General features: G+C 40.2%; 1 protein-coding gene across 1 annotated transcript in view; it reads left to right on the forward strand.

The window, feature by feature from the left end:
• Sorcs3 (sortilin related VPS10 domain containing receptor 3) overlaps positions 1–25,517 on the forward strand; it is a 590,588-nt gene that overhangs the window by 482,978 nt on the left and 82,093 nt on the right. Inside the window, exons 10-13 of the mRNA XM_021196078.2 lie at positions 10,273–10,419; positions 11,915–12,017; positions 16,574–16,650; positions 19,478–19,569. Of these exons, the coding sequence (XP_021051737.1) occupies positions 10,273–10,419; positions 11,915–12,017; positions 16,574–16,650; positions 19,478–19,569 (419 nt within the window). The remainder of the gene's footprint in view (positions 1–10,272; positions 10,420–11,914; positions 12,018–16,573; positions 16,651–19,477; positions 19,570–25,517) is intronic.

The following is a 25,517-nucleotide window of genomic DNA, read 5'->3' on the forward strand; positions in this document are numbered from 1 at the left end:
ATCCCTCCCTGGATTGACCTTTCCTTTTTATATTTTTTTGACTTTATAAGCACAAGTACTTTACTCCCGTGTTTGACCCCAGCTGTTTCACTTGGCAATTGCATTTTGAGGCAAGGGATGTAACCTCTTTGTACCGCAGTGCCAGAGAAATAAAGATACAAGTGCTTGTCTGGTAATATTGGTGTGAGGTGAGTGGTATGCTGTTTGTAAGGGATCCACCGTCTCAGTAACTTCAGTGTTTGCACATGTATGAGCATGCCAGAACTAAAGCCACACAGCATACATGATGTCTTAAGGAGCCTTTCAAAACTCCATGTTTCTTGCTATGTACCTTTCTAGAAAAAAAAAAGAATGCTATGTACATGCAGAATTTATTTTAAAACAATGCTTATAAACATAATTTAGAGGAAAAGAAGGAAAAATTACAAAAAAAAAAACTTGTAAAAGAGTAAATGCCACAACATGATATAATGAAAAATTTGCCTTGACATGAGTGATACACACACACACACACACACACACACACACACACACACACACACACATTCTCAGTTAAAAGGACACTTTCCCGAGGAATCCATATGAGTGCAACAGAAATCAGAGAAAAATTACAGACCCTTAGATATTTGTTGTTTCCTTATGTCTTTAAAGTCAGGTATGACTTCTTACAGTACTAGAAAGAGAAGTGGTGAAGTGATCGGATTATCCTGGGGATGTGATGGGCTGAATTTTGCAGAATGTGCCTTATGTGTCAAAAGAAAACTGGCTGGTGCTTAAACTCACATAGGTGACGACGAGTGAGCTCAGCTCTGGCTGGGCTCTCAGATTACCCGGATGAGCGGATGAGCTTTGCTCTGGTGGATTTCCCTCTCATCAAGGCAAATGTGGCTTTTGGAGTGGAAGCAGAAGAGAAGGCTCAGTACATACTCCTGTGACATCCTCTGGTTAATGTTCGTCCAAGTTCTGGCATCTGCATTGTCCACTTATTCACCACCTAGCTACTACAATGTCTCACATCCCATTCCCAACTTCATATCTCAATTGTTTATTTACCTTTTTTTTATATTCCACTGAATCCAGTTAGTGCCGCCCATTAGTGCACAAGTGTGGGATCATCTACTGGAGCATGGTTAATGTATAACATATTACATTCTTAAACTAAATCAAATCTCCCTCTCCTAGCAGCTACTCTGTGTCAGCAGCAACCTAGCCAGGGCTGAGAGCTTATGTTACCTGCCCCTATGCATGCTAGGGTACCCACTGCCTTTATCTTGTGCAAATCTAAAATAATTCTCTCTAACAAACAAGGCTTATTTGAAGAAATATCCAAGTTTCTTCCTAGATTTGTAAAGACTGGCAGCAAAGTCTAAGGGGTATAGGTAACTTTGATAAACTTATATTCTTTACCTTTAGTCTAATCAAGAGACAGAAATATACCTTCCTTATTAAAACTAAGCTACAGTCTTGGGTATAGTTTGGAGGAATATCCCCAAGATTTAGAAGGCTCTAAGAATGAATATTCATGCCCCTATGCTCTCATCTAAATCAAAGAGTATAAACATTGCTGCAGATGACCTCACAGCAAAAAATAGAAGGTCCATCTGGAAACCATGGTGTCCATCTCTAATCTCAACACTCAGAGGGCTGAGACAGAGGGTCATGAGTTCAAGTCCAGGTTACGATACATAGAAAGCACCCGTCCAGAGAGATAGGTGGGTAGGTAGGTAGTTAGGTAGGTAAGTAGGTGGATAGGTAGGTAGGTAGGTAGGTAGGTAGATGGGTAGGTAGGTAGGTGGGTGGGTAGATAGGTGGGTAGGTAGGTAGTTGGGTGGGTAGGTAGGTAGGTGGGTAGGTAGGTAGGTGGGTAGGTAGGTAGGTGGGTGGGTAGATAGGTGGGTAGGTAGGTAGTTGGGTGGGTAGGTAGTTGGGTAGGTAGGTAGGTAGGTGGGTAGGTAGGTAGGTTGGTAAGTAGGTAGATTGATGATAGGAAGAAGGAAGCAATCATGGTTTCCCGTTGTTGCTCTTGACATGATGGGTGAATTCACACTGTGCTCTTCATTCAGGGAGCCTGGGTCTCCTTGGTGATTTAGAAGCTTGAGACGCTGATGTGAAGCAGGGCGTGAATCAGTATGAAAAATACTCAGATCCGTGTAATTTTTTCTCACTACTGAAGTTAGTCTTGTGTTTTCAATGTCACTAGGGAAAATGCATGGCGTTACTGGTTTTATTGAGAAGAAAGCCATACTACTTAAGGCAATATCTTTAACACAAGCTCTGTGAGCCTGCTTTCCATTCAATTTTGCCACAGTTGAGCATGACCATACTTTGTGTTCACACTCTTGACAAACTCCTCTGGGAGCTTGTACTTAGGCTGCTGGGGTTTGAATGGGGTCAGTAAGCCATTTACCTGTTTTACCTGCACTGGACTAGACCCCAACGGAAGCAGAGAGCAAGAAAACAAATGGAGGTCCTAGTCTTTTTATCTGTTACTTTATGTTTGACATTGTGTTTGAACTTATCAATTTAAAAGTCCTAGGAATAAATAGTGAATCAAACATGCCTCCCTAGAACTGTAATTATGAACGTCAATGAGGTACAGCACACATATATGAAATAGTCGTGTAGATCTGAAAGCAAGGGAGATCGCGATCAGCTGTATATGCCCAGTTCTTTTTCTGAGAGTGACATGTTTTCTTATCAGTCCCATTGAAACCCTCTGAAGGAAGTATTGGAGAAGTATAATCCGTCCCAAATGTTAAGAATAGAATGAACCAAGGGATAGGCAGGCAGGTTAAATTTTTGATAAAGTAGGCTAGCCATCCAAATTGTACGAAATAATGCTTGTCAGGGACATGGGTGAAAACTGGATAATTGATTAGATTTCAGATTCTGGAAAGCATTTAATAATAAGTGAATAAATTGGAGCCTGACATTATCTAGACCATGACCATATTGAAGATTTTTAATGGATGATGCTGTTTTGCACCTGGAGATATGTTCTGTGGTTTAGAGATAAAGCTCAATTTAATTGGTCTCTAGGGGTCATTAGGATTTAACCTTCTTCACTGGAGATTCTTAAACACAGACAGAGAATGAGAATGGGAGCCATATGGATAGTTAGCAAAGAGAATATAATTCTTTTGGACTTCAAGTGCCCTTGAGTAATGCAGCTGGGAAAAGCAGTACATTTCTTGTATAATTCAGCCAAAAAGATACAATTTAAGAAAATGCATTTGTTTGGTGATACTAGGTCTGATACAATAATGGCAATCTACTGTACAGGTCTATGTGATACTTCTAAGGTAGAATCTAGAATCCACCTTGTATTAGTATCATTCTGATGAGTTGCAGGATCACATAGGAGGAGGTTGAATTCTAACTTGAGAAATTTCTAGCAATTCAAAGGTGACTTGGATTCAGCCACGGACTGCTGGAGAAAGAGTTTAGGGAGCTTGAGTCTAATAAGTGGAGATCTGTTGTCATGGAAGTTTGGGAGGCATTGTGGACTAGTGGGCTATGGGTTGTAAGCTGTTGGCAGAGATTCGACATATACTCAGGATAGCAGTGGGCATTCACACTGGGTTTCCGTGGTTTTTTTCTCTCTCTCACAATTACATCACCAACAAATATTTACACCTGTGCTCATCCAGGATAATTTGTGGCTTTATAATGTAATAAGGCCTCACAGCTACTTCCCTTCTCTGAGAGAAGAAAGATTCTTTCAGGAAACTGCAGATACTGGGTTGCTTGGGTTCACTTCGACCATCTAAAGCTGCTGGCGAAGTGTTCAGTCTTCCCCATGAACCTCTTACACTGCTTGACAATGCAGAGAAGACGATGAGAGAAATAACCAGGTGGATGTCCCCAGCAAGCTTTGGCACCAAGATTCCTTGAGAAGGCAGTAGACCAACTCCACTGAACTTCCTCTAACCAGCTAAGGCTGATAGAATTTTGAGAACTAATCTAGTCCAGTAATCCTCTCCTGTGCAAGTTAGTTTGCTAATTTATTCTCTAATTCCAACTTCTAAATACAATATATCCATTGATGTAATTTTGTAGAAGAGAAAGCAATGTTTGATGGTCCAATAATTATTGGTCTCTTCTGTAAGATGCTAGCAGCATACTCCTTTAAAACAAGGCTGGTGTTGACAGCGAACCATTGAATGCAGTATCTTGAGTGTCATTACTTATATTCTGACAATTTTTCGCACAGTGTCTTCTAGTATGTTTTATTTTCATATTTCTAAAATAAAGACCCACAAATATCCATTCCAGAACCCACAGTTGAGCTAAGAGTTCTTGTTCTGATGAACCTCCTTTGATGCTTTCCCCTACTATTATGTATTCAACTTAAAACTCCCTGAAATAACATCATTTTAGCAATAGTACCTTAGGCCAACACTGTAAACTACAAGAAATACACAACTTGATGCCTGGCATGGTGGTTATGCCTTCAGTTCCAGCACTTGTAAGTTCAAGGGAAGCCTGATCTGTACAGAGGGCACCAGGGTTGGCAGGGATATGTAGTGAGACCCCACCAGCTACATATAGACTTAAAAATTATTATAACAAATGTTTTTTTCCACGTGGAAGAGGTTTTATTGGAAGGGAAAGACAAAGTAGTGGCAGAAAGAAAAGAGGGGGAGAGAGAGAGGGGGGACAACAAAAGTTTTAAAAGTAAAAAATGAACAGATGAAGCCAAAATAATAAGACATTTAATCTCAGCAAAAATATACAAATTATTTGTGTTTCATATATGCTCAAGGAGAAAAAAACTGCTCATGAAATATTTTATATTTTTCAGACTGAAAACTCTAGATTATATTTTATATTTCCATCTCACCTCAACTCATGTAGTAAATTTTTACCTGAAGAAGTTGATCTATAGTTATAGTTCATGAAATTAATTATAGGTAAAGGAGAGTCACATGCCTATAAACTTGGCCAGAAGCCAAATTGATTATCAATTCGAATTAATATTGATTAAAACTAAATAAAATGAAAACAGTCTCTTACTCTCAGTGGCTAGCTACATACCGACATAACATATGAGGCCAGTGGCCCCCATTTTCACAGACCTAAATCACAGATATACTATTGGTTATTTCTCTCTGTGGTGAGCATTGTTTCCCAAGATCACTATAAAATTAAGGGCCACATAAATTGAATGGCTTGGCTCGCATCACACAACTAGGATACTTACATGTGATGCTATATCTGAAAGCATCCATGTAAGTCTGGCTAAAATGTCAAGCTTTTCCTTCTAACCTTTGTGCTTTTTACAGTTTTTTATGAGTCGTAATTAATATGCAATAAAGCATATATCTTTTGGTATATGGGTCTGTGGATTTTGGTAGGTGCCTGCAGTTCTATAACTAAATTTACAATCAAGATGTGGAAAGAACCCATTCCCCAGAGTCCTCACTTTAATGGCCTTTGGTGTGTACTCAAGTCTAGTATCAACCTTTACTACTGAGAAATAGCCACTTGACTTCTCCTAGGCTCCAGCTCTGCCTTTTGTAGAATGACACTTAGTGGCATAATATAAGATGTAAGCTTTGGAGTCTAGCCTTCTTTGGCCTAAAAGAATGCATCTGAGAGTCATCTGGTGCATAGCATGCAGTGTGAATTATATCAGCATGTGTTCATTTTTATTGCTGAGTAGCATTCCATTCTGTGAGTATGCTGTAGTTATTCTTCATTAGCTGGAGAGCAGTTAGGTTGCTTTCAGTTTTGTATGATTGTGATTCAAACATCTGTAAATACTTACAGGAACATTACCTTTTACTTAAAGTAGGACTGCCAAATTAAATATAAATATATGTTCATGAAGCCATCAATGTGATTTTAAAGTGGCAGTTCATCTTGAGGGTATGGGTATTGTCATTGTTTCACACATTCCTCAGCACTTGATACTATCAGGTGTGTGTGTGTGTGTGTGTGTGTGTGTGTGTGTGTAAACACAGATGTACACACCAATGTACTCATACTCATTCTGATTACAGTCTGGATGCTCTATCATGGGAGGTTCATTTCTCACTTGTCTAGTGTCACTGCTGAAATCTCTATATATGGACACATAAACTGTAACTCTTTGAGTGATTCCCCTATGTCCCAATTCTCCATCTATTATTTGGTATTTCTTTGCCTTACTTGTCTCTAGTGCCTGTCCTCCATTCTATCTGCTTTTATAACCTTCAGTGAGCGTCCAGATGGATGGCTGCTTATAAACTCCACAGGGATTTTCCCCCTACAATAACCTTGGTGAGACCCTTCCTGTAGTTTTTATGCAAGGGACAGCCCACGGCAGATCAGACTAATTGCTTTCTCCCTGCAGATCCTGAGTTTTCTTTTGCTGAGTTCCTAGGGACATGACTAACAGATGACCATGCCACCTGGACACCATGATCTGCCAAGGGACCTGCAGTCATGTCCCTCTGCACCTCAATCTGATTCCCAGAGGGAATCGTCAGCCTGATACTATTGCATTAACTTTTCCTGGGGTGATGAAACCAATTTTTTTTTTCACCACAGTTAGGTCATCAAAACGAAGAGTCCATCAAAGTCCAACTTGGTGAGCCTGTGAATTTATGGCATTGGTGAAAGTTTGCCTCCAGGAACATGGATGATCCCTCAAACAGCTGTATCACCAGAAAGCTCTACTTCATCATATGTGATGGCCTCATGCAAAGGTCATCATGGAGGCAACCTTTCACTTAGCCTTCTACTTCCTAAGTACTCTAGTGCCTTCTAAGATCACTTGGGCTTATAGGAAGGCTTGGGGTGTGTGTGGGTGGAATAGTGGCTAAGATATCAGATCAGAGTATTTTGGTCTGTCTCCATCCTCTTCCTTCCAGGATTGGTCTGTTAACATTGCAGTTCACCTACTTATTGTTGTGTTGGTCTCAACTAGTTGCCATGGAAACCTTTACACTTAAGATGGTGATCATGTTATACACAAAGAAGAAGGCCACACTGCAACAGGCACTTGTACCCATGGGCACCATCACATGCTTCTCACTGGACTTTCAGGAACAACAGCAGCAGGCACACTAAGTGATTTCACCCAACAATTCGATAAAGAATATTTAGAATTATTAGGATGCTAAGGGCTTCCTCCTCAGATGAAGACTAAAACCATGGATCTCATGTTTTACTTCTGATACACTTCATACGGCTGAAGCATGCTGTCAGAAAAATGTCCACATGTGTGTCTCCAAACACATAGGTTTGGACATGAATATTGGCATCTGGAATGAACATATTTCTAACTTGGGTTGCAACCAACCCGTGCAAGTTCTTGGCCAGAAAGACACAGTGGTGCAGTAGATCAAACTGACCATCCATTTGCTTACATAAGACATGAAGCCACGAATTATGCCAGAAATGACACAGAGATCATAAACCAGCCACACACAAATGGAATGTGCCTCCGTTTTTCAGGATACTTGGGAAGATTGCTGTTGTGTTGTATGTAGCTTCAAGAGAAGCAAGTTCAAGACCGAATGCAGAGAGTTCCACAGAAATACCTCTTTCCTACAATGTCTAGTCACCATTCACTTGATTTTAACTGTAGGAATTTTTGTGTGACTCAGAAAATTTCCCATCTTAGTGGGATATGGAACAAACATATTCTGTTTACCATGCTCATCCTATGTGTGTTTTTACATGCCTGTTCTCAGACAAGTATGTCCCAGGCACTCCCTACCAACAGAGTCAGACCTGTTCATGTTCTACCAGGAAGTGAACAGCATGGCCCTGAGTGTGAGTTGCAGGAGGGTCACAGATTTTGGAGAGAGCTTGGTGGATAGAAAGAATACCAAAAAAGGCTTCCCTTTGGTAGGAAGATCTACAGAAAGGAAAGTAACATTCCCTGCTCTAGAGGAAATAGAAAAAATCCAGATTTAATCAGTATCTTTTGCAATGCATTTTGTTGCTACTGATTTTTTGTTTGTTTGTTTGTTTTTCTTTTCCAATAGAAAAACAATAGAATAGCTTTCTCTGTGTAGCCCTGACTGTCCTGGAATTCCCTATGTAGACCAGGCTGGCCTTGACCTCAGCGATCTGACTGCCTTTGCCTCCCTGAGTACTAGAACTAAAGGCATGCATCAGCACTGCCTGGCTTTGCAGTGGATCTTACACAATAAGGTTGGGGGTTGGAGAGATGTTTACAGTCTTGATAGTGATACCTCAAATACCAATATCACTTAACAAGACAGGCACTAAGAAAATGACTACAATTCTGGCTTCAAGGGATCTGGTGCCCTTTTCTGGATTATGGACACAGTCCGCACATAATCTTTCACATACATGCAAGTAAATAAATAAAATTAACCTTAAAAAAAATACTCAGGGTGCTTGGGAATGTGTGAGACCCAAGTCTTCCAGATGTTCACTGACTGGATGCTGATGAGAAAGGAAGGGTGCATCTAGGAACCCATGCCTCTTGTACCCTGAGTGCCATCGTCTTTACACAGCTTCTCTGCCTCTACTTTCAGATCAAGGTAACAGTCTAATTATCCCTTCTATCCATCACTGGCTCATTGCCAGTTTCCTCTGGTACTGTCCCTTCCTGACAGCTCTGTTCTCCTCCTGACATTCTCTGTCCCTTTGTCTGAGACATTTTTGTTTGTCTTATTTGAGTTGGCATTCTCTTCCAAGGCCAGTCAGGTTACTACAAAAACGAACTATAAAAAGCCCTTAGTTCATCAACTAAACGATGTCATTTAGGAGAAAAGAAGAAAAACAAATCCTCCCTCAGTGAAACTTCTCCTTTCCTCCCACAAGTATTCCTTTGGAGCTGCAGTGAATTTCAATGAACCAGGATCCTTGAAGAACACAGGATAAGGAAACTTAGAACTGTGAAACATCTCAGTATTGTCCAGTGTGCCAGTTACTTTTCTTGTTGCTGTAACAAACACCTGGAAAATGAAATTGAGGAAGGGGGGCTTACTTATATTGACATACAATTTGGAAGACAGTGCTTCATGAAGAGTGAGGTGGCCAGTTGTGTTGTGTTCACGGTCTGGAAGTAGAGATAGACAAATAATAATAAGCTAACCTTCTCATTTTTATTCAGTTTGGGTCTCCAGACCACGGAATCACACTACCCTACATTCGGTATAGATATTCCCTCCTCTATTTAATCTTTTTGGAAACACCCTTAAATGTATACTCAGAGGTATCTTTTTATAAGGACCCTAAATATAGTTCAGCTCACAATCAAACACATCCAGAAAACCTGTTATTCAAGTGTGTGTGTGTGTGTGTGTGTGTGTGTGTGTCCCCATCTGTCCAAGTTCTACTTAGGTGCAAACATGAAGTATACAGGTATACATGGAACCCTCCACATTCTCTACCTTGTTTTTAATACAAACACACACACACACACACACACACACACACACACACACACACACACACACTTTTATTTATTATACTCACAGGTACACACAAAATGTTGTTTATGTTTTGGCTTTGGAATATGCTAGCAATTCACTTTCTGATACAGGAGATTGTCATCCTAAGACTCTTTTCTCCTTTCCAGAATGTAGAGTAAAAGTTAAAGTGGAATTTTCACTTAGCCTAGGGTACATTTAATTGATAAATCAACTCTGGCTTCTTGTTTTGCAGTGCTGTTCTTTATTCCTTCAAAATGTCAAGGGAATAAAACTCCCAATACATTAGGAGCTCTGGCATGAGCACTCTGTATTATCTCATAGGACCTTTGTTAGCCAACCAGGGAAAAAGAGAGAAACCACTGATTTTAAAGTCACCTAAAAGATGATATGTAAACTATAACATGTCATACAGTGAGGTAGAGTTGTGCATTGATATCAGCTCTCTATGTTGGATCATCTGCCACACAGTGCCCACCTCATTTCTAAGAAATATTAGTGGGCTGCTATAAATGGTGTTCCCTTGGTGACTTCAATATCTGTCCACTCGAATCCCTTGAGCTAACACAGCTGTCTCTGAAAGGGGTAAAGCCTTTGGTCATTATAAGAGGAACTGTTAATAGTTAACTAAAGATAATATTCTATGGAACAAAGAACAAAGACAGGCAAGATGGGGAGAATCTGATGTGTAAAAGAAGGGAGGGCATGTGAGGATTTGGGATAGGGTACCAAGGTAAACCTTGGGGATTATGACATTTGTCACTCCTTTTCTTCCCTTCTATACCCTACATAAGATGCCAGTGATTCTTTCAGGGTGTCTCCAAGGCTACCACCTTGGCCCAACATGGGTCTCCATCTCTCACCTTTTTCCTAGGTAGCAGGTATCAAGGGGATATTCCTGGCAAACAAGAAGGTGGATGACCAGGTGAAGACATACATCACTTACAACAAAGGCAGGGATTGGCGTCTACTGCAAGCTCCAGATGTGGACCTGAGAGGAAGCCCAGTGCACTGTTTACTGGTCAGTTCTCCAGCCCTGTGTGGAGTTCACAGGGCAGGTAGCTCCCGTGGGGATATTGCATCAAGGCTCTCTTCCCTCACTTGCAATTTGTCCAGTGCTGAGCAATATCAGGAGCACAGGGCTGCAAGCTCAGACCACTACACAGATTGAATGAAAGACCAGTTGCACAGGTTTTCATTTATAAGAAACAATGTCCTACAGCTGGTAGTAAAATAAATATGTAGACAATGGGCTTGTGCTTGTTAATAAAAGTGCTAGGCAGGACTCAGTGGGGCGAACTCATGCTAACTGATAGATTGGTCAGTGCTAAAGGAATGTCACGGTAAGCAAGGAAGCCCAGCAGGGTCAGACTACACTGAAGAGTCAGTTAACCTATTAGCTTTTGAAGGTCATCGCTATTAGAATGTCGAGTCAGACATAGTGGGGGACATGATGTGTAAGATGACATTTCTGCTTCAAGGGGCTTTGACGTAAAGATAATTAACAATAATAAAACCATCAGGTCCCTGTTAGTGAATGTTTGCACCAGAAGCCATGTGACTGAGTTTATCCTGAGACAAAATTGTCTTCTTCCATATATTCAAAGAAATTTATTATCCAGGTGACTTCTAGACATTGTGTGAAAATCTAGTTATAATTATGTCTAAGTCAGAAAGAGCCACTAGGCCACTACCATTTTATAAGTTTTAGTCAAATTCTACACTTTATTTTGTTTAGTATTTTCTCTGGGTTTAGTTTGGCTACTAGGAAAGCCACACAAATGTTTGCCTACTTATTGGAGCAACTCATGGGATCACTGGTTGATTCATTCTCTCTCTCTCTCTCTCTCTCTCTCTCTCTCTCTCTCTCTCTCTCTCTCTCCTGTTGAAACTTGATGATGCTTTATCTTACTCTCTTCATCTAATTTTCTCAATATCTCAATTTGTCATAATTATTTTTATTTTATAGGTTTATCTCTATATATCACCAAACCCCTTTCTATAATGGGCATAGGAAAGTAAATGGAAAAGAGTCCAGTGTTCAGTGAATTTCAGATCATAGTTTAAAATGTTTTAAGTAAAATTAAAATACACAACCACAGATGCAGACTATGATGCAAGAAACCTATTGAGAACGTGGACTTTGTCAGGTAGTTTTCCATTTCACTCTGTTGGGTTTGATGGTTCCTATCATATCTGGAAGACACTTGTCATCCTCTGGGAAGGTAATGTCTACTAGGCTTCCTAAAGCTAATCATGAACTAGACCTTGATGGCTGGATTGACTGCAGAAGAGGGCATTTGATACTAGGTTAGTAAAGGAGAGGAAGGATCTAGGGTGATACTTGGGACAACTTCTAATGTAAAGTGCTGGATCCATCAGGCAGATGGGTTTGAAGTTCAGCATCCACACTGCTGCTGTCCCTAGATGATACCCATCAGCACCACCTCTTATCCTACAAGGCAAGGGTATGGCTTGAGTTTCTTGAAATTAAACTACTTTCTTCTTCTCTTTAGCCCTTCTGTTCCCTACACTTGCATCTGCAGCTCTCTGAAAACCCGTATTCCTCTGGAAGAATCTCCAGCAAGGACACAGCCCCCGGACTTGTGGTTGCCACAGGTAAGAGAAGTTCTCTGGAGTTCTTTTTTCACCAAAGGCTTTTGGGATAAGGTTTGTGGCATTCTCATGGGTCATGGATTCATTTGAGGTTTAGATGGAAACTTCCCAGAAATGAGCAAGATTGTTCAATCCTCAAAGCCCATCCTAAGAAAAGGAGATGCTAAGAACTTTGGACAGTCTTGGCTTCTAGGTTAATTCATCCTGCCCCAAAGTCCCAGAGGGGTCCTCTGCATCTAGTGAAAGGCCGGCAATCCTGTCAAAGTCAACTGACTGATCAGAGAGATTGTAACAGGGAATTCTCAGTTTGAGAAAACACTCAGTACAAACTTCCCAGCTCTCCAAATATCAGGTAGGGCAGTTTTCTCTTTACACAGAGAATACTTTACAGAAGGTTTCACCCCAGAGCTGTTTTTAATCAGGAGGTCTCTGGTGCATGCAAAGGTTTGTTTACACATGATTAAGCACTTGGCAGAGAGCCTGGGGAAAGGGGCAGGAAAAACTTGAGGTTGCAACATTGGAGCCATTGTCCACTGAGCATCAATCAAAAGTGACGATCCAGCAGCTCTCAGATGAAATGAAAGTCTCTGGGGAATGTGCCTGGATTAGCATGCATCTGATTTGCATATACCTTTTTAGGAATACATTATTGGCATAAAGTAAGACAGGCAGCACCCCCAGCCCCAATGGAAGCACACAGATTCACATTGACTTTCTGAGGATATACAGTCTTCTTCCACCAATCCAACACTCTTACTTCAGGATCCCCTGTTCTTGTAAACATGGATTCCACCTCCAAAGCTCCAATCCTATCAACTTTCAATCACTAACAGTCACCAAACACTTTACTAAACTCAGAGGCTAATAGAGCCCGCTGCCTTCACAGACAGCTTCACTTCACTCAGTGTGGACAGCGTCCAGTATGACTAACATTACTGTTCTCAGAAGCACCAGAGAACGAGCTGAGTGCAGGCTTTTGCTTAGAGAGTGGTACCTGTACTGGAAGTCCATGAGTTAGTGCATGGAGGTCGGGGGCTATTAGCCTATCTGCCTCTTATCAAAGTCTACAGGAGACCCAAGGCTGGAATAGAATCTATACTTGGCAACAATGGTCACTGATCAAAGTAGACATCTGAGTGTTTCTAATGATAGCCAGGCATTGCTCAACTCAAACACTTTAAACTTTTGTGTTTTAGCTGGCAAAGTGGGGATAATAGAGCTAACATAGCTAAATTTAGGATTAAATGAAGGAATGAATTCCAAATGCTTTCAAATGTTCAGAATCTATTGGCTATTCCGTATAGGATAGCTACCATCACCCTGCAATCTTGATGTCAAAGCTGTTTATGCATGAGAAGAAGGAAGTTTGTTTTTCTCCTTCAATGGAACCCATAATTCTATGCTTGTATTATACATGCAATGAAATTCAGGAGCCCTGTCATCCTGTTCTCTAAGCTTAGCTCTGACCCTAACTTACTAGAATGGTGAGTTTGGCTTAGTTTTTAACTTCTGAACTTCATATCCCCATTTGTAGGACAGAAATTGTTATCTTACTTATGAATATAGAGAGAAGCTCCGTCTATAAGAATGGGCACAGTACTCAGAGTAGGTAACAGGGTATTGACCCCAATCACTTGTAAATTAGTCTAATGTTATGTCTTTAATGAATTAGCAGGTATTCAGGCATTAAATATTTATTTTTGAATATTTAGTTATATGTATCAAGATTTACTAATCTCTTTCCCTTGCCCATAAACTTCGGAAGCTGCTGCCTACCATGGAGCAGTTGGAGTGCTAAGACATAGACAAGATCCTAAGCTAACATACTGGCTTCTGCTTCTGCTAGACACAGACAAGATCCTAAGCTAACATGCTGGCTTTGACTTCTGCATACCCAGCTTCCATTACTTTCCTGGCTTTCACTGCTGTGCATGGGAGTGGGGAGTGTTCTTTAAATACCTACCTTCCATTCATGCTTTTATTCCCTCTCTCTGCCTGAGGAGCTCTGGGCTCTGTCTCCCACCCTCCCTATTTATTTTCCCTTCTCGATTGTCTTGAGAACTGGTCTCAAGGAAACTGTGGATAAATGAGTGCACTGGGGTTCCTTCCCACCCCTTGTTGCGGATCTGTCTGGAGAGTCTAATGGTGACTTTATCAGAAGCATTAGGATGTCCTATATCCTGAGCATTGACTCTGACTACTATGGAAGAACTTGCAACTCCATAGCTCACAGCAGTGTAGTGTGAAAAGTGTGTTCCTTGCCTTGGTTGTACAGCAGTGAGCTAGATGAGACAATGGCAACTCTCCTCAATTCACACATTCTGAGACAGGAGGGAAATGGGAGGCAACATCATGGCCAAGCCCACAATCCTTCCTACTGCAGAAAAACGGTTGATTCTGTAACCATCAAACACCATTCACAAGCCACCAACTGTGCCCCCTCCGTGTCTGACTCATCCCTCTACTGCTTCCTATAATCTCGGGATACCCACACCTCATGTTGCCCCATTTCTCCATGCAGTTGGCTCTATGTGGTTTGGTTTGGTTTGGTTTTTCTACTGAGCTCTTGGCCTCCCGGTTTGTATAGGACCTTTGGCCATCATCTGGGGAAGCATTTCTAACCCAGCGTGCTCCAGAATTCTTTCTCTTTATTTTTCAATTGTTGAAGGAGCCAAGAGTGGTTGTAATGATAGAAAACAGACCAAAGAAAGTTAGTAAAGCTACCTCGAATGTCAGTAGAATCTTGTTTGTTTACAAACTAAGTCGTTGGTAAGAAAGATCCCTGCTTTCCTGTCTCAGGCCTCTTTCCTGATTCCTAGATGCTCTTCTGACAGCTATAGCTATGGTAGCTCCCAGTATGCTCAGTAACCATGCTGGCTAACCTTCCTTCCACTTGGCCAGTGAAACCCTTTAATCGGGTTTTCCTTCTCTGACATCACCCAAGCTCTTGCTGTTAGAATTGCCAATGGAGTCACGTGAATACTGAACACAGCCAAGCATAAGATCACACTGGAAGCACCTACGCTTATTCAATCCAGAACTTAGTTTCTGGTCCCTATAATTAGCTATGCGTGTCTCAGGATGCTCTTCAGATGATAGAAGATACTTCTGAATACAGACATTATGAAGTACCTTCTTACCATTACAGAACTGCCAAATCCATGTAGAGCGATTTTTAAAGAGAGGTTGAAAATATCCGAACCAATGTCTAATGAGGTTAGGAAGCAGAATAGATTCTAAGGGGCCATGCTAGGGATGGCAAATACAGAGCTCTTTCTTCCTCTCCCTCCATCCCTTCCTCCTTCCCTCCCTATCTTTTTCTGTGGACATTATTGAAATATCTAATGGATTACTGTACTCTTGAAAGCACATATGACTACCATATTCTTTTAACCAGTGTTCCCAGTAGTAACCGTGGAACCATGACTTTCTCCACCTTTTTTCCTTTATACATTTTGGCTGTTATATACATTATACCTGTGCCTAAAGAGACGAATTTCCAGACAGATTTCTATCTCTGCAGTGGCTCTCAGCGCTTCTCCCCTCTCCTTTTGCACCTACTTCCTGAGCCCTAAGCACTGGGGGTTATTTTTGGAAGCTGGAGTGTCAAAACAAGTTGGCTAGCTGTGTGCTCCTCGAGGCTGATGGGAGCTTGACAAGCTGTAGAGCCTGGCTTTAATTTCTCACTTTGAAGTATTAAATGTCAGGAGCTCAATTAACATTTTCATTATTGCATTTTTATTGTGCTCTTATTTAGGTTACAGATGTGTGGGAGCTAACATTCCCTTCCTACTATGTTTAATGAAAAAAATACCAACCAATATGATGAACTCTTAGATGTTTAGGGGACTTTTTTTTCTTTTTTTTTTTTTTTACCTTGTAAGGGATAAGGATGCTTGTCCTGGTTATAGGCTTTATAAGGTCATGTCCAGTGGTGCCTAGAATTCATCCTCATTCAAATGAGACATCTCCAGCACCCTGGTCCAGGCCAGTGATGTATACTCACTGCAATGGCCCCTATTCATGTCCCCTCCAAAGGTTTAAATAGCCATTGTTCCCTCCAGTAAACTGAGGCAGTTCTCTCAAGCATTACCCTAGCGTGTGTTGTTTCCTGGTGCACTCGCACTGAATGAGATCCGGTCTGCACCCTCCTATACCTGCTCAGCTTCCCAACCTCTAGTCCAGTCCAGTGTGCATTGGGCCTGGCTACCCTAAAAGCAGAAGCAGACACGGCACTGTGCCAGCTTCATTGTACACCACTCAGGGGCAGCTTCAAACAGTCTGAGTAGTCAGAGTAAATACTTCTCAGGTTCTTCAATATCTAGTCCCGGAGTCCTACTGGCTAAGGATGAGCTTATGTCGCGTTGTTCACTTGCTTTTCTCATAATGGGGTTTTTCTCCCCCACTGGATTTTTACTTTTAGGTGATCTCTAGAAAAAGTGTTCAAGAATTAACCGTAAACATCCTTCCGGGAACCCTTACTCTGCTGTTCCTCTAACCCTGAGCACACTTAAAACATAAACTCCCTGACAATTTCAAAAGATCGTTTTATGTTTCAGGTAATATTGGCTCAGAACTCTCCTATACGGACATCGGTGTGTTCATCTCCTCTGACGGGGGCAACACATGGAGACAGGTGAGCAGAAGATTCAGAGAGAAGGGGGAATGGTGAGAGTGAAGTCTGCCAACATCCCTGCTTCCTGCAGATTCCTAGGCTCCTTACGACTTTGTAGTGGAAACATCTTTAAGTTGCTATCCAGTTTACTGGATCTAACTGGCAGCTTAGAGGGGTCATGGTGAGTGAGAGGAGACCTGGACCTGGAAGAGGAAAACCTTGCCTTGTGCTGGCTGGTTATATAGTCCCTTCAGCAAAATGTATGTAACAGCCTCTGGATGCTAAATGTTGTTCTGGTTCCTAGGGATACACTGATGAAGCTGTTTCTGTCATTAGTGTGCCAAGGAATCTTGGCAAGCAGCTCTCATCAACTTCCTCGATTGGCTTCTTTATCTTTAAAGTGAAAGGATTAGAATGTTGAAACCAGAAAAGCCATGGAAGTCAGTGATAATTTAAGAGTTCTATAGGCTCAGCCATCAGTAACTATCAGACAGCTTAATACACATATATCTACAAGAAAAATCCGTTTAGTACCTCGGAGTCATGATAGCAGAGCCCTATACAGCCATTGTGCATTTGATATATGCTGAGTGTGAGCTGCATTTTTTACTTAAGTTTAATGTAGCTAGTCACATGTGACTATTAGTCAGCACAGACATATTTAATGTCAGCAAGATATCAGGAAAAAGCCTTAAGATTTGACATTCCTTCCTTTAATGAATTCAAATTTAAATGGAGGAAATAATTTTACATAAATCTAAATATAGTTCAGGGTGATTATATTGTTTTTAATGGTCTTATGATTATGGGAAGAAGAATGAAAAGTTAGTTCTATTGGGGAAACTGGGAAACAAAATTAGAGATGATGTCTTGCTAAGTCTTAAAAATAAAATTTCTAGCTAAGGAAGAGAAAGGAAAGGCACCAGGAATCTCGATGCAGATGAATTCAGCATTGGGTGTCTTGCTGGTCATGCTCCAATTTGGGTCACTAAATTAAATCTGGCATCACCACCACCAGTATCATTGTCACCTTCTCTGCCAACATTGCCACTACCACCACCAGAAAAGTATTGTTAGTCATTTAACAAATGCAACAGCTACTTTAAGTACTACATAAGATACAATGAAGAATATGTCAGATCCTGCTCCAAAGACTGTAATCATGTGACTAGAGATCAGGCATATGAACAGGTGTCAACTTTCAAAATATAAGATAATCTATTACAAGGACAAAAAGAGGTCAGAATCTGTAAAACAAACTCATTCAATGTAAAGACTCATCATTGTTTAAGAACCTGAGGAAGTACCTCACATGGCCAGGTAGCCGCAGTTACAGTCCTTTCCTCTTTCTCAAACTACCAGAGCTTCTATTTTTCACATCAATGCCTGGTTAAAGAAGACTTATCAGTGTCCAGGAAGACAATATTAAGAAGAAAGTGTGAGGACCACTTTCTCTTCCTCCCTGATTTTAGTCCTGTATCCCCATCACATTGATATCACAGAGCCATCCCCTGACTAACACTGTAGACGTTGCTTTTCCACCATGTGAATTGCAGCCTTGAATTCACTGCCTGTTGAGACTACCCATTAGTAAGGCATTATTTTGTTGTTGCTGTTGTTGTTGTTTTGTTTCATTGTTGTTGTTGTTTTATCTGAAAAGACAAATGTGAAAAGGAAGAATTCCAGGACTAAGAAGCTTACTTCTTTGCAATGTTCATTTGTGCAGGAGATCATGTTATTCCTATATATTCTTCCTTTTTATCTATCTATTTATGTATATGAGTATACTGTTGCTGTCTTTAGACACACCAGAAGAGGACATCAGATACCATTAAAGATGGTTGTGAGCCACCATGTGGTTGCTGGGAATTGAACTCAGAACCTCTGGAAGAGCAGTAAGTGCTCCTAACCACTGAGCCATCTCTCCAGCCTCCATCTGCCTACTTCTACTTACACTCACCTAGTCCTCTTCCTTCAAGTCAGTCACTATCCTAAGCTCTGCATCTAGGCCACAAGATCCAGCACCAGAATTCCCAATGTCTGTTTTCCTCTATGAACTCTGAAACTGGAGTTCTTTGTTAAATAAATACTGTCCTTACTTCAAGCTAGAATCATACAAGATATAATCTTTTGTATATGTAGAATTAGCTCTGAATACATCTTTGAGACTCTTGTATTTTGCTAGTACTTAGTAGCCATATATAAAATATAGAGATCTGAAACATTGAATCAGTGAACCAGTGAATGGATAGGTTAATAAGATATGGATGAATAGCTCAGGAACTAACTTGTGTTAAGACCACAAAAGAACCATATTTTAAGGCATATTTGTAAAAGTAGTTCACAGGCACCAAATTTGGGTCTTCTACCAACTTGTAGAAGAATCTAGGCCATCGTGACAAGGTCTAAATATTCAATTTTTCTAGGGTTTGGAGAAATTCCCTTTTGAGTCCTAGATAAATAAACATTAAAAGAGCATAGAGGCAGAGGAACACAGATCATAGGAGTAACTTATAAAGAAGCAAAGATAGGGAAACTTCTTTGAAATCATCATCTTTTGGGGGGCGGGAAATGGTTACCTAGTTGAGAATGTACCATATCACCTCACCCTCTTATCAGTACACATGACTAGTGGGAAATGTCCTAGGAATGCCATTTGAGTGGGATGAGGAGAGCATTCGTTCTCTCTAAGTCTAGTTTCTCATCTAGAAAATGCAGACAATCCTTGACAGACTATCTAATAGGATCACTGGAAGGCTCAGAATCTAAATGAAACAATGTGTGTGAAAGACTGCAAACTGCTAAGCACTGCAAATGTAAACCATTCCTATGATTGTTGTTGTTCCAGATCTTTGATGAAGAATACAATGTCTGGTTCCTAGACTGGGGTGGTGCTCTGGTGGCCATGAAGCACACACCTCTGCCAGTCAGGCATCTGTGGTAAGTATGGCTTCCTATTAATGAGCAGCTCCTCAGTATAGACTGTTGGGGCAAGTTATTCTGAATGGTTTTACATTCTTGTTCATTTTCTCACCAGCACACTATTTTCTTAAACTATCCTTATGTCATCTTCCTCATAGGTAGCAATAGTATGTCAGATAATTCAGATGGGGCCATGTGACTAATGAGGAATGGGTGGTAAGGTAAAGCAGAAAAGAAGGATCAACAAGCACAGGTAGCCTTGATTTGGAATACAAAATATGAGAAATGAAAATTTCTCTGAAGGGATATTTGGGTTTATGTAACAGATCTTGAGTTCAGTTCTGAAAAGAGTTCAGTTTATGATTCTATGGCTGTTCCATCATAGATGACATTTGAGTATCATGTATATACATCTAAAGATCAAGGGAGGAAACTAAGCTGATACTCTAGATTTGCAGCTGTAAATAACTTGGGAGTAGTTAAAGCCATTGTGTGGGCTTAATACTGTAAGAGGGTCTGGACAATGTGGGGAAAACAGGAACTCCATTAAGAAGAGCCTTGGTGAAACCAGTCTAGATAATCGAGAATGTAGCCAAGAATGTAGAAACCCATGAAAATATGTCTTCATGAATGCTAAGGAGATAGATGATAATAGAATCAAAATCTTTAATCAGATCAAATCAGTTATGGAACAAAATGTACTAAGCCCACTGTCTTAGTCAGGGTTTCTATTCCTGCACAAACATCATGACCAAGAAGCAAGTTGGGGAGGAAAGGGTTTATTTGGCTGACATTTCCATACTGCTNTTGATCACCAAAGGATGCAGGACTGGAACTCAAGCAGGTCAGAAAGCAGGAGCTGATGCAGANGCCATGGAGGGATGTTCTTTACTGGCTTGCTTCCCCTGGCTTGCTCAGCCTGCTCTCTTATAGAATCCAAGACTACCAGCCCAGAGATGGTCTCACCCACAAGGGGCCTCTCCCCCTTGATCACTAATTGAGGAAATGCCCCACAGCTGGATCTCATGGGGGCATTTCCCCTACTAAAGCTCCTTTCTCTGTGATAACTCCAGCTGTGTCAAGTTGACACAAAGCTAGCCAGCACACCCACTTATGGCTTGGGAAGTCATTATTAGAGTAAATTTAAAATAGAAGTGGAGTTGGAAGATTTTTGTAGCAGTTATGAATGAATGTATGTATGTATGCATGAATGAATGAATCTATGAATGAATAAATAGTGAAATTGGACTAAAAAAATTTATGCTAATTTTTTAATGAGGACAAAGAGTGAAGTAAGAATATATATTGAGGGGATATAGTGATGATTTAGGATTTTGACAAAGGGTAGATGAATGTCTTGTATGTAAATATGTTGAAGAGGAAGGTTCATATTCAGCTAAATAGATGTTTGCAGGTGAAGCTAGCCAAAGTGCACATGGTAGCATTCGCCCCGGGCAGAAGCTGAGTCCCAGGTTTAACCAGGGTGCTGATTACCAGTAAGGCCAACACTTTTAGAGTAAGAATTTAGTGGAAAACAGCGGCTGTGTCTGAAATCGGGTTGATGCCCTAGTGTCAAGTCTAATCTTAAGCCAATTTGATAAAGACTTTTTTCAGTTTGTGATTTAAACCACGTGGAATTGTCATGTTTAGGTTGAAACATGCTAAAATGTGGTCAGTCTCATAGAGCTTCATTAGCACAGGTAGAATAGTCATATTATTTTATAAGAAGATTATATAAATAATCTTTAGTGATATGTAGTGTTTCTTTCAAGAAAATTGCTATGCTAGCCTAAGGGTGAGCCTGTGAAAATTCCCAACATAATTATCAACCATTTACTGCTTAATAATAGTCTGGATTTGTTGAAGGAATGTTACATGCCAGGCACTGCTCTAAACTGCTCCAATGAATTATTCAGTTCAACTCTACATGTATAGGTATTTTTAAAATCACCAATATAATCATTTTAAAACACAAGTACCTTAAATACCTTTTGCGAAGTGTTAGTGCACAAGTGTTAATTGGAGGGGCCAATGTAGTTCCTGCATGTTAACAGTTGATGTTTTAGGCATGATTAAGGAATACAGAGGCTGTGACATGGCTCCAAGCCGATGAGAGATTAGAGCTGACATATGGATTTAGATGACCCCAAAGCAATGTCTGTTATAAGATGCTCACTGTGTAATACTAGTTAGGGGTTCTCCTGTAGCAGGTGGCATGAAGCTGATGTTTGGAGAAGGGATGCTAGGAGAGATGAGCAGAAGTGATGAGAGGCAAGCTAGAGAAAATGAAAACTCTGACTTGAGGCTACAATTCAGAAAAAGTACGGAGTGCTCAGAAAAGAAAGGATGGGAATTGCAAAAGGGGGCAGGATTGAGAAGCCACTCAATGTCAAGGATTGAGAAGCCACTCAATGTCACTTCAAGGTGTGAAAGTGTGGCCGGTAGGTCGTCCCTCCAAGTGTCAGGACTCACTGCTACCTGTTGTTGTTTGCTTGCTTGCTCTTTGTTTTTGTTGTTGTTTTGTTTGGTTGGTTGGTTTTTGTGAAGGTTATGGGAGTGTTTTGTAAGGGCTTGACCATGTCATTATGTTCAGAGTTTCCTTATAGAAATGGCTGGCTAATTTTTGCTTCTTTCAAACTTTTGAAACTCAAATATAATTCCTTCCTTACTAGTTCTAGTTAAGTTGTAAACTCAAGTTTTTTGTTTTGTTTTGTATTGTTTTTTTAACAACTGTATTTTAAGATGAAGAAAGGTTAAGTAGTCAGTTCTTTGTGATTTTTTTTTCTTATGGACCTCAGATTGACATTATTTTGCATACAGATATGTATATATGCACAAGATAAAAGAAGTACCTTACTTAACTTTTCGCAATGTTATAGAAGTTCTTTTGTCTTTTTCTGTTAAAATAAGATTTATATTTTATTTTTGTGCTTCAGTTTTTTGAGATAGAGTCTTATTGTCAAATGTATGGCCCCCAAATAATAATTCTCCTGCCTCAGCTTTTCCTAGTTTTAGGATTACAGATATAACCCACAATGCCCAGCTTTGTATTTGTAAACATATAGAGGTTCTTATAGTTAAATAATAACTACATTGCTTTGCAGAGAAAATAGGAATCATAAAAGAAAAGCTGGGGAAACTTTACAAAGGCTAACAAGGCATGCTATTTCCTACAAATTGAAATGATATGTAACTAGATAGGCATGAAGATGTAACAGTATACAGATCAACCCCTCCATCTGTGACCTTGTAACTTGGGATGCACTGAGATTAGCGCCTAAGTACTGTTTCAGGTAAGCCCTCCATCCAGTATTACCACTGTGTCTTGGGAATGTTAGAGGGAAATGAGCCATGGATTTCTACTGAATGCAATTTTCCAGTGAAAACTCACCATGGACAGGGTGTCTAACTGGCCAGTGGACTGAGATGGGTTGAGGTGTGATAATTTGATGAGCACTGACAGGCCATTCCAGTCTCCCTTTAATGTGATGTTCTTGGAAACAGAAAGGGAAACATTGCCTGGCCTTTGGTGTTGTTTTGTTCATCCATCCATGGTTATGAACACCAGTGCTTTGTTTTGTTCAGAGAAACATTTCCATGAAAGCAAAAGTTCTAGCCAGTGCACGCCTCTGAAAAAGAAGATTGCATGTTCGGAAGGACTTCCAGGTATCCAGCACAGTATACCTCCTGCATGTGCACTAAGATAAAAGGAAGCAATCTGCCTTACCAGGGGGAAGAAAGCTGACTCTCAGTGACCATTGGCCTCTACTGTTTTGTTGGACCTTAGGAAGGTTATTTTCTATTCTTCCCTCATGTCAATACTATATAGTCAAAGACACATAGAGTATTAAAGGATCCTACAGGGATTATATAATGCAACATTACATCTGGTATAGCAGATTATTTTCTAATGCCTTAAGAGAAACCACATGCCAGGATAATAAAACAGGGAAGACCACTTAGTCCTCAAGATAGAGAATTCTTGTCTTCTGCCATGGGTTTAGTTGGGGAAAATGTTAACGCTGAGCAGCAATGAACTGTCATAGGATTTTTGCCCAATGTCCTAGGTATACAGACTTTTAGAACTGTGTAATTGGAAGGACATCTAGGTATTTCTGTTTTTAGCCATTCTAAGTTTTCATCAATATATAAATATGCAACTCAATAAACTATTTCCAGTTCCTCCATTTGTCTCAGCACTACTAGAGGGGCTGATGTACACAGTTGATCAGAACAACAACATAAGGAGAGCTTATGTTCTGTATGTGAACATTAGACTATTATTTAGAGTAGCATCACTGAAATGTAAAATTATGTTTCCTTAGTCTCTTTAAAAACTTATGGGTTCATGTATTCTTTCTAAATTCTAACTAGATTCTACATGCTCTCTAAGTTCATTCATGGATATCATCTTGCTTTTATTGTGAATAACCAGCATCTTCTTTTACATATGTGAAAAACTCCTTGCTAAAAGAATAAGTTAGAATGAAATGGAAAGTAGTTCAGTTTCAGTCTGTTGTTTTTGTTTTTTCTTTCTTTTGCTAACCATGCCGTCTAAAATTCATATAATCTGTTTGTAGACCAGTTTGTCTTCCACCTTAAACCACACTGTTTGGCAGGTCTTTTATAAAAGAAACTAAACTCTGATTGCAGTTGAACACAGTATTTAAGACATGGCAGAAGGGTTATTTCCTTCCCCGAGTTTGCGGTCTATGGGCGTGTACCAGGCTTTATACCGTGATCAGCTTTTGTAGCATCACTCTTGTTGGGTAATAATTTAACTTGTGATTGACAAGGAATGTGGTTGCTTTTGCTTGAACTCATTATTTTATTAATTAATCCTATCTTTTTATCAGGTGTACAGCTTTTTCCCTATCATACATCTTTGTTTTTATTTTTTTCTCTACATTCTATCGTATCATTCTCTTGTGTATGGGTATTTTCCCTGTGTTTATGCCTGTATGCCATGTGTGTGCATGGTGCTCAAGGAAGCAAGAAGAAGGCAGCAGATTCCTTGCAACTGGAGTCACAGCTGGTTGTGAGCCTCCTTTTGGGTGCTGGAAATCAGACTGGTGTATTATGGAAGAACAGCCAGTAGTCTTAAGTAATGAGCCATCTCTCCAATCCCTACATATTCCACTTTTAAGTTGAACCTATCTTATAAATAACATCCCTGATCAGAAAGCCAGAACTATCTAGCCAAAGGTCTCCCTGACAATGTTAATGTCAAAACATCGAAGGCTATAAAACATCTAAACAGAGACCAAAACTGAAAATAACAAACCAAATCTTTGTGTCTCCTATACTCTTCTTTCCTCATTGAAATACCACAGAAATATCCTCCATAACTGATTATGTTTACTTAGACTATATATATTTCATCACCAAACCCTATTGACGTCTTCCTCTTGCTGTTTCTGTTCTCTATAGTAACCTTTATCCAGACCCATGTCTTACTTGGCCTTTTGTAATAACCAATGTCTGCCCTTGCCATCCATCTACTTGCAACCATTTTGAATCCTGGCCATGTGTTCACCATAGAGAAGTAAAATCTGTCTTTTAAAGTTTTCATCCCATCACACTTCTCTCCTTTCATCTGGAGACAAAGCCCACTATAACAGCATCCAGCCTCATTTCCAGATTCTACTTCTCCTTTCCACTCTGCATTACCACTGAACATCTTTGTGTCGGGAGAACAGTTCCATACCACATTAGGTCTTCCTTCTGGGATATACCTCCCCTACACATTTCCATAGCTCCTTCCTTATTGCTATTTAATATCCCCATTTATACCACTTCTTTGGAAAAGGAATTTTAGTCACCAACAGATCACTTTATGTCATCATGCCTCATTTCTAACTTGTCTTTGCATCAATTTATTGGCATATTGTCTGTCTCAAATCAACTACAAATTGCACTGATGTGTGTGCCTCTCCTCTCCTCTCCTCTCCTCTCCTCTCCTCTCC

This window comes from Mus pahari, chromosome 1 (assembly GCF_900095145.1).
Source record: "Mus pahari chromosome 1, PAHARI_EIJ_v1.1, whole genome shotgun sequence".
NCBI lineage: Eukaryota > Metazoa > Chordata > Mammalia > Rodentia > Muridae > Mus > Mus pahari.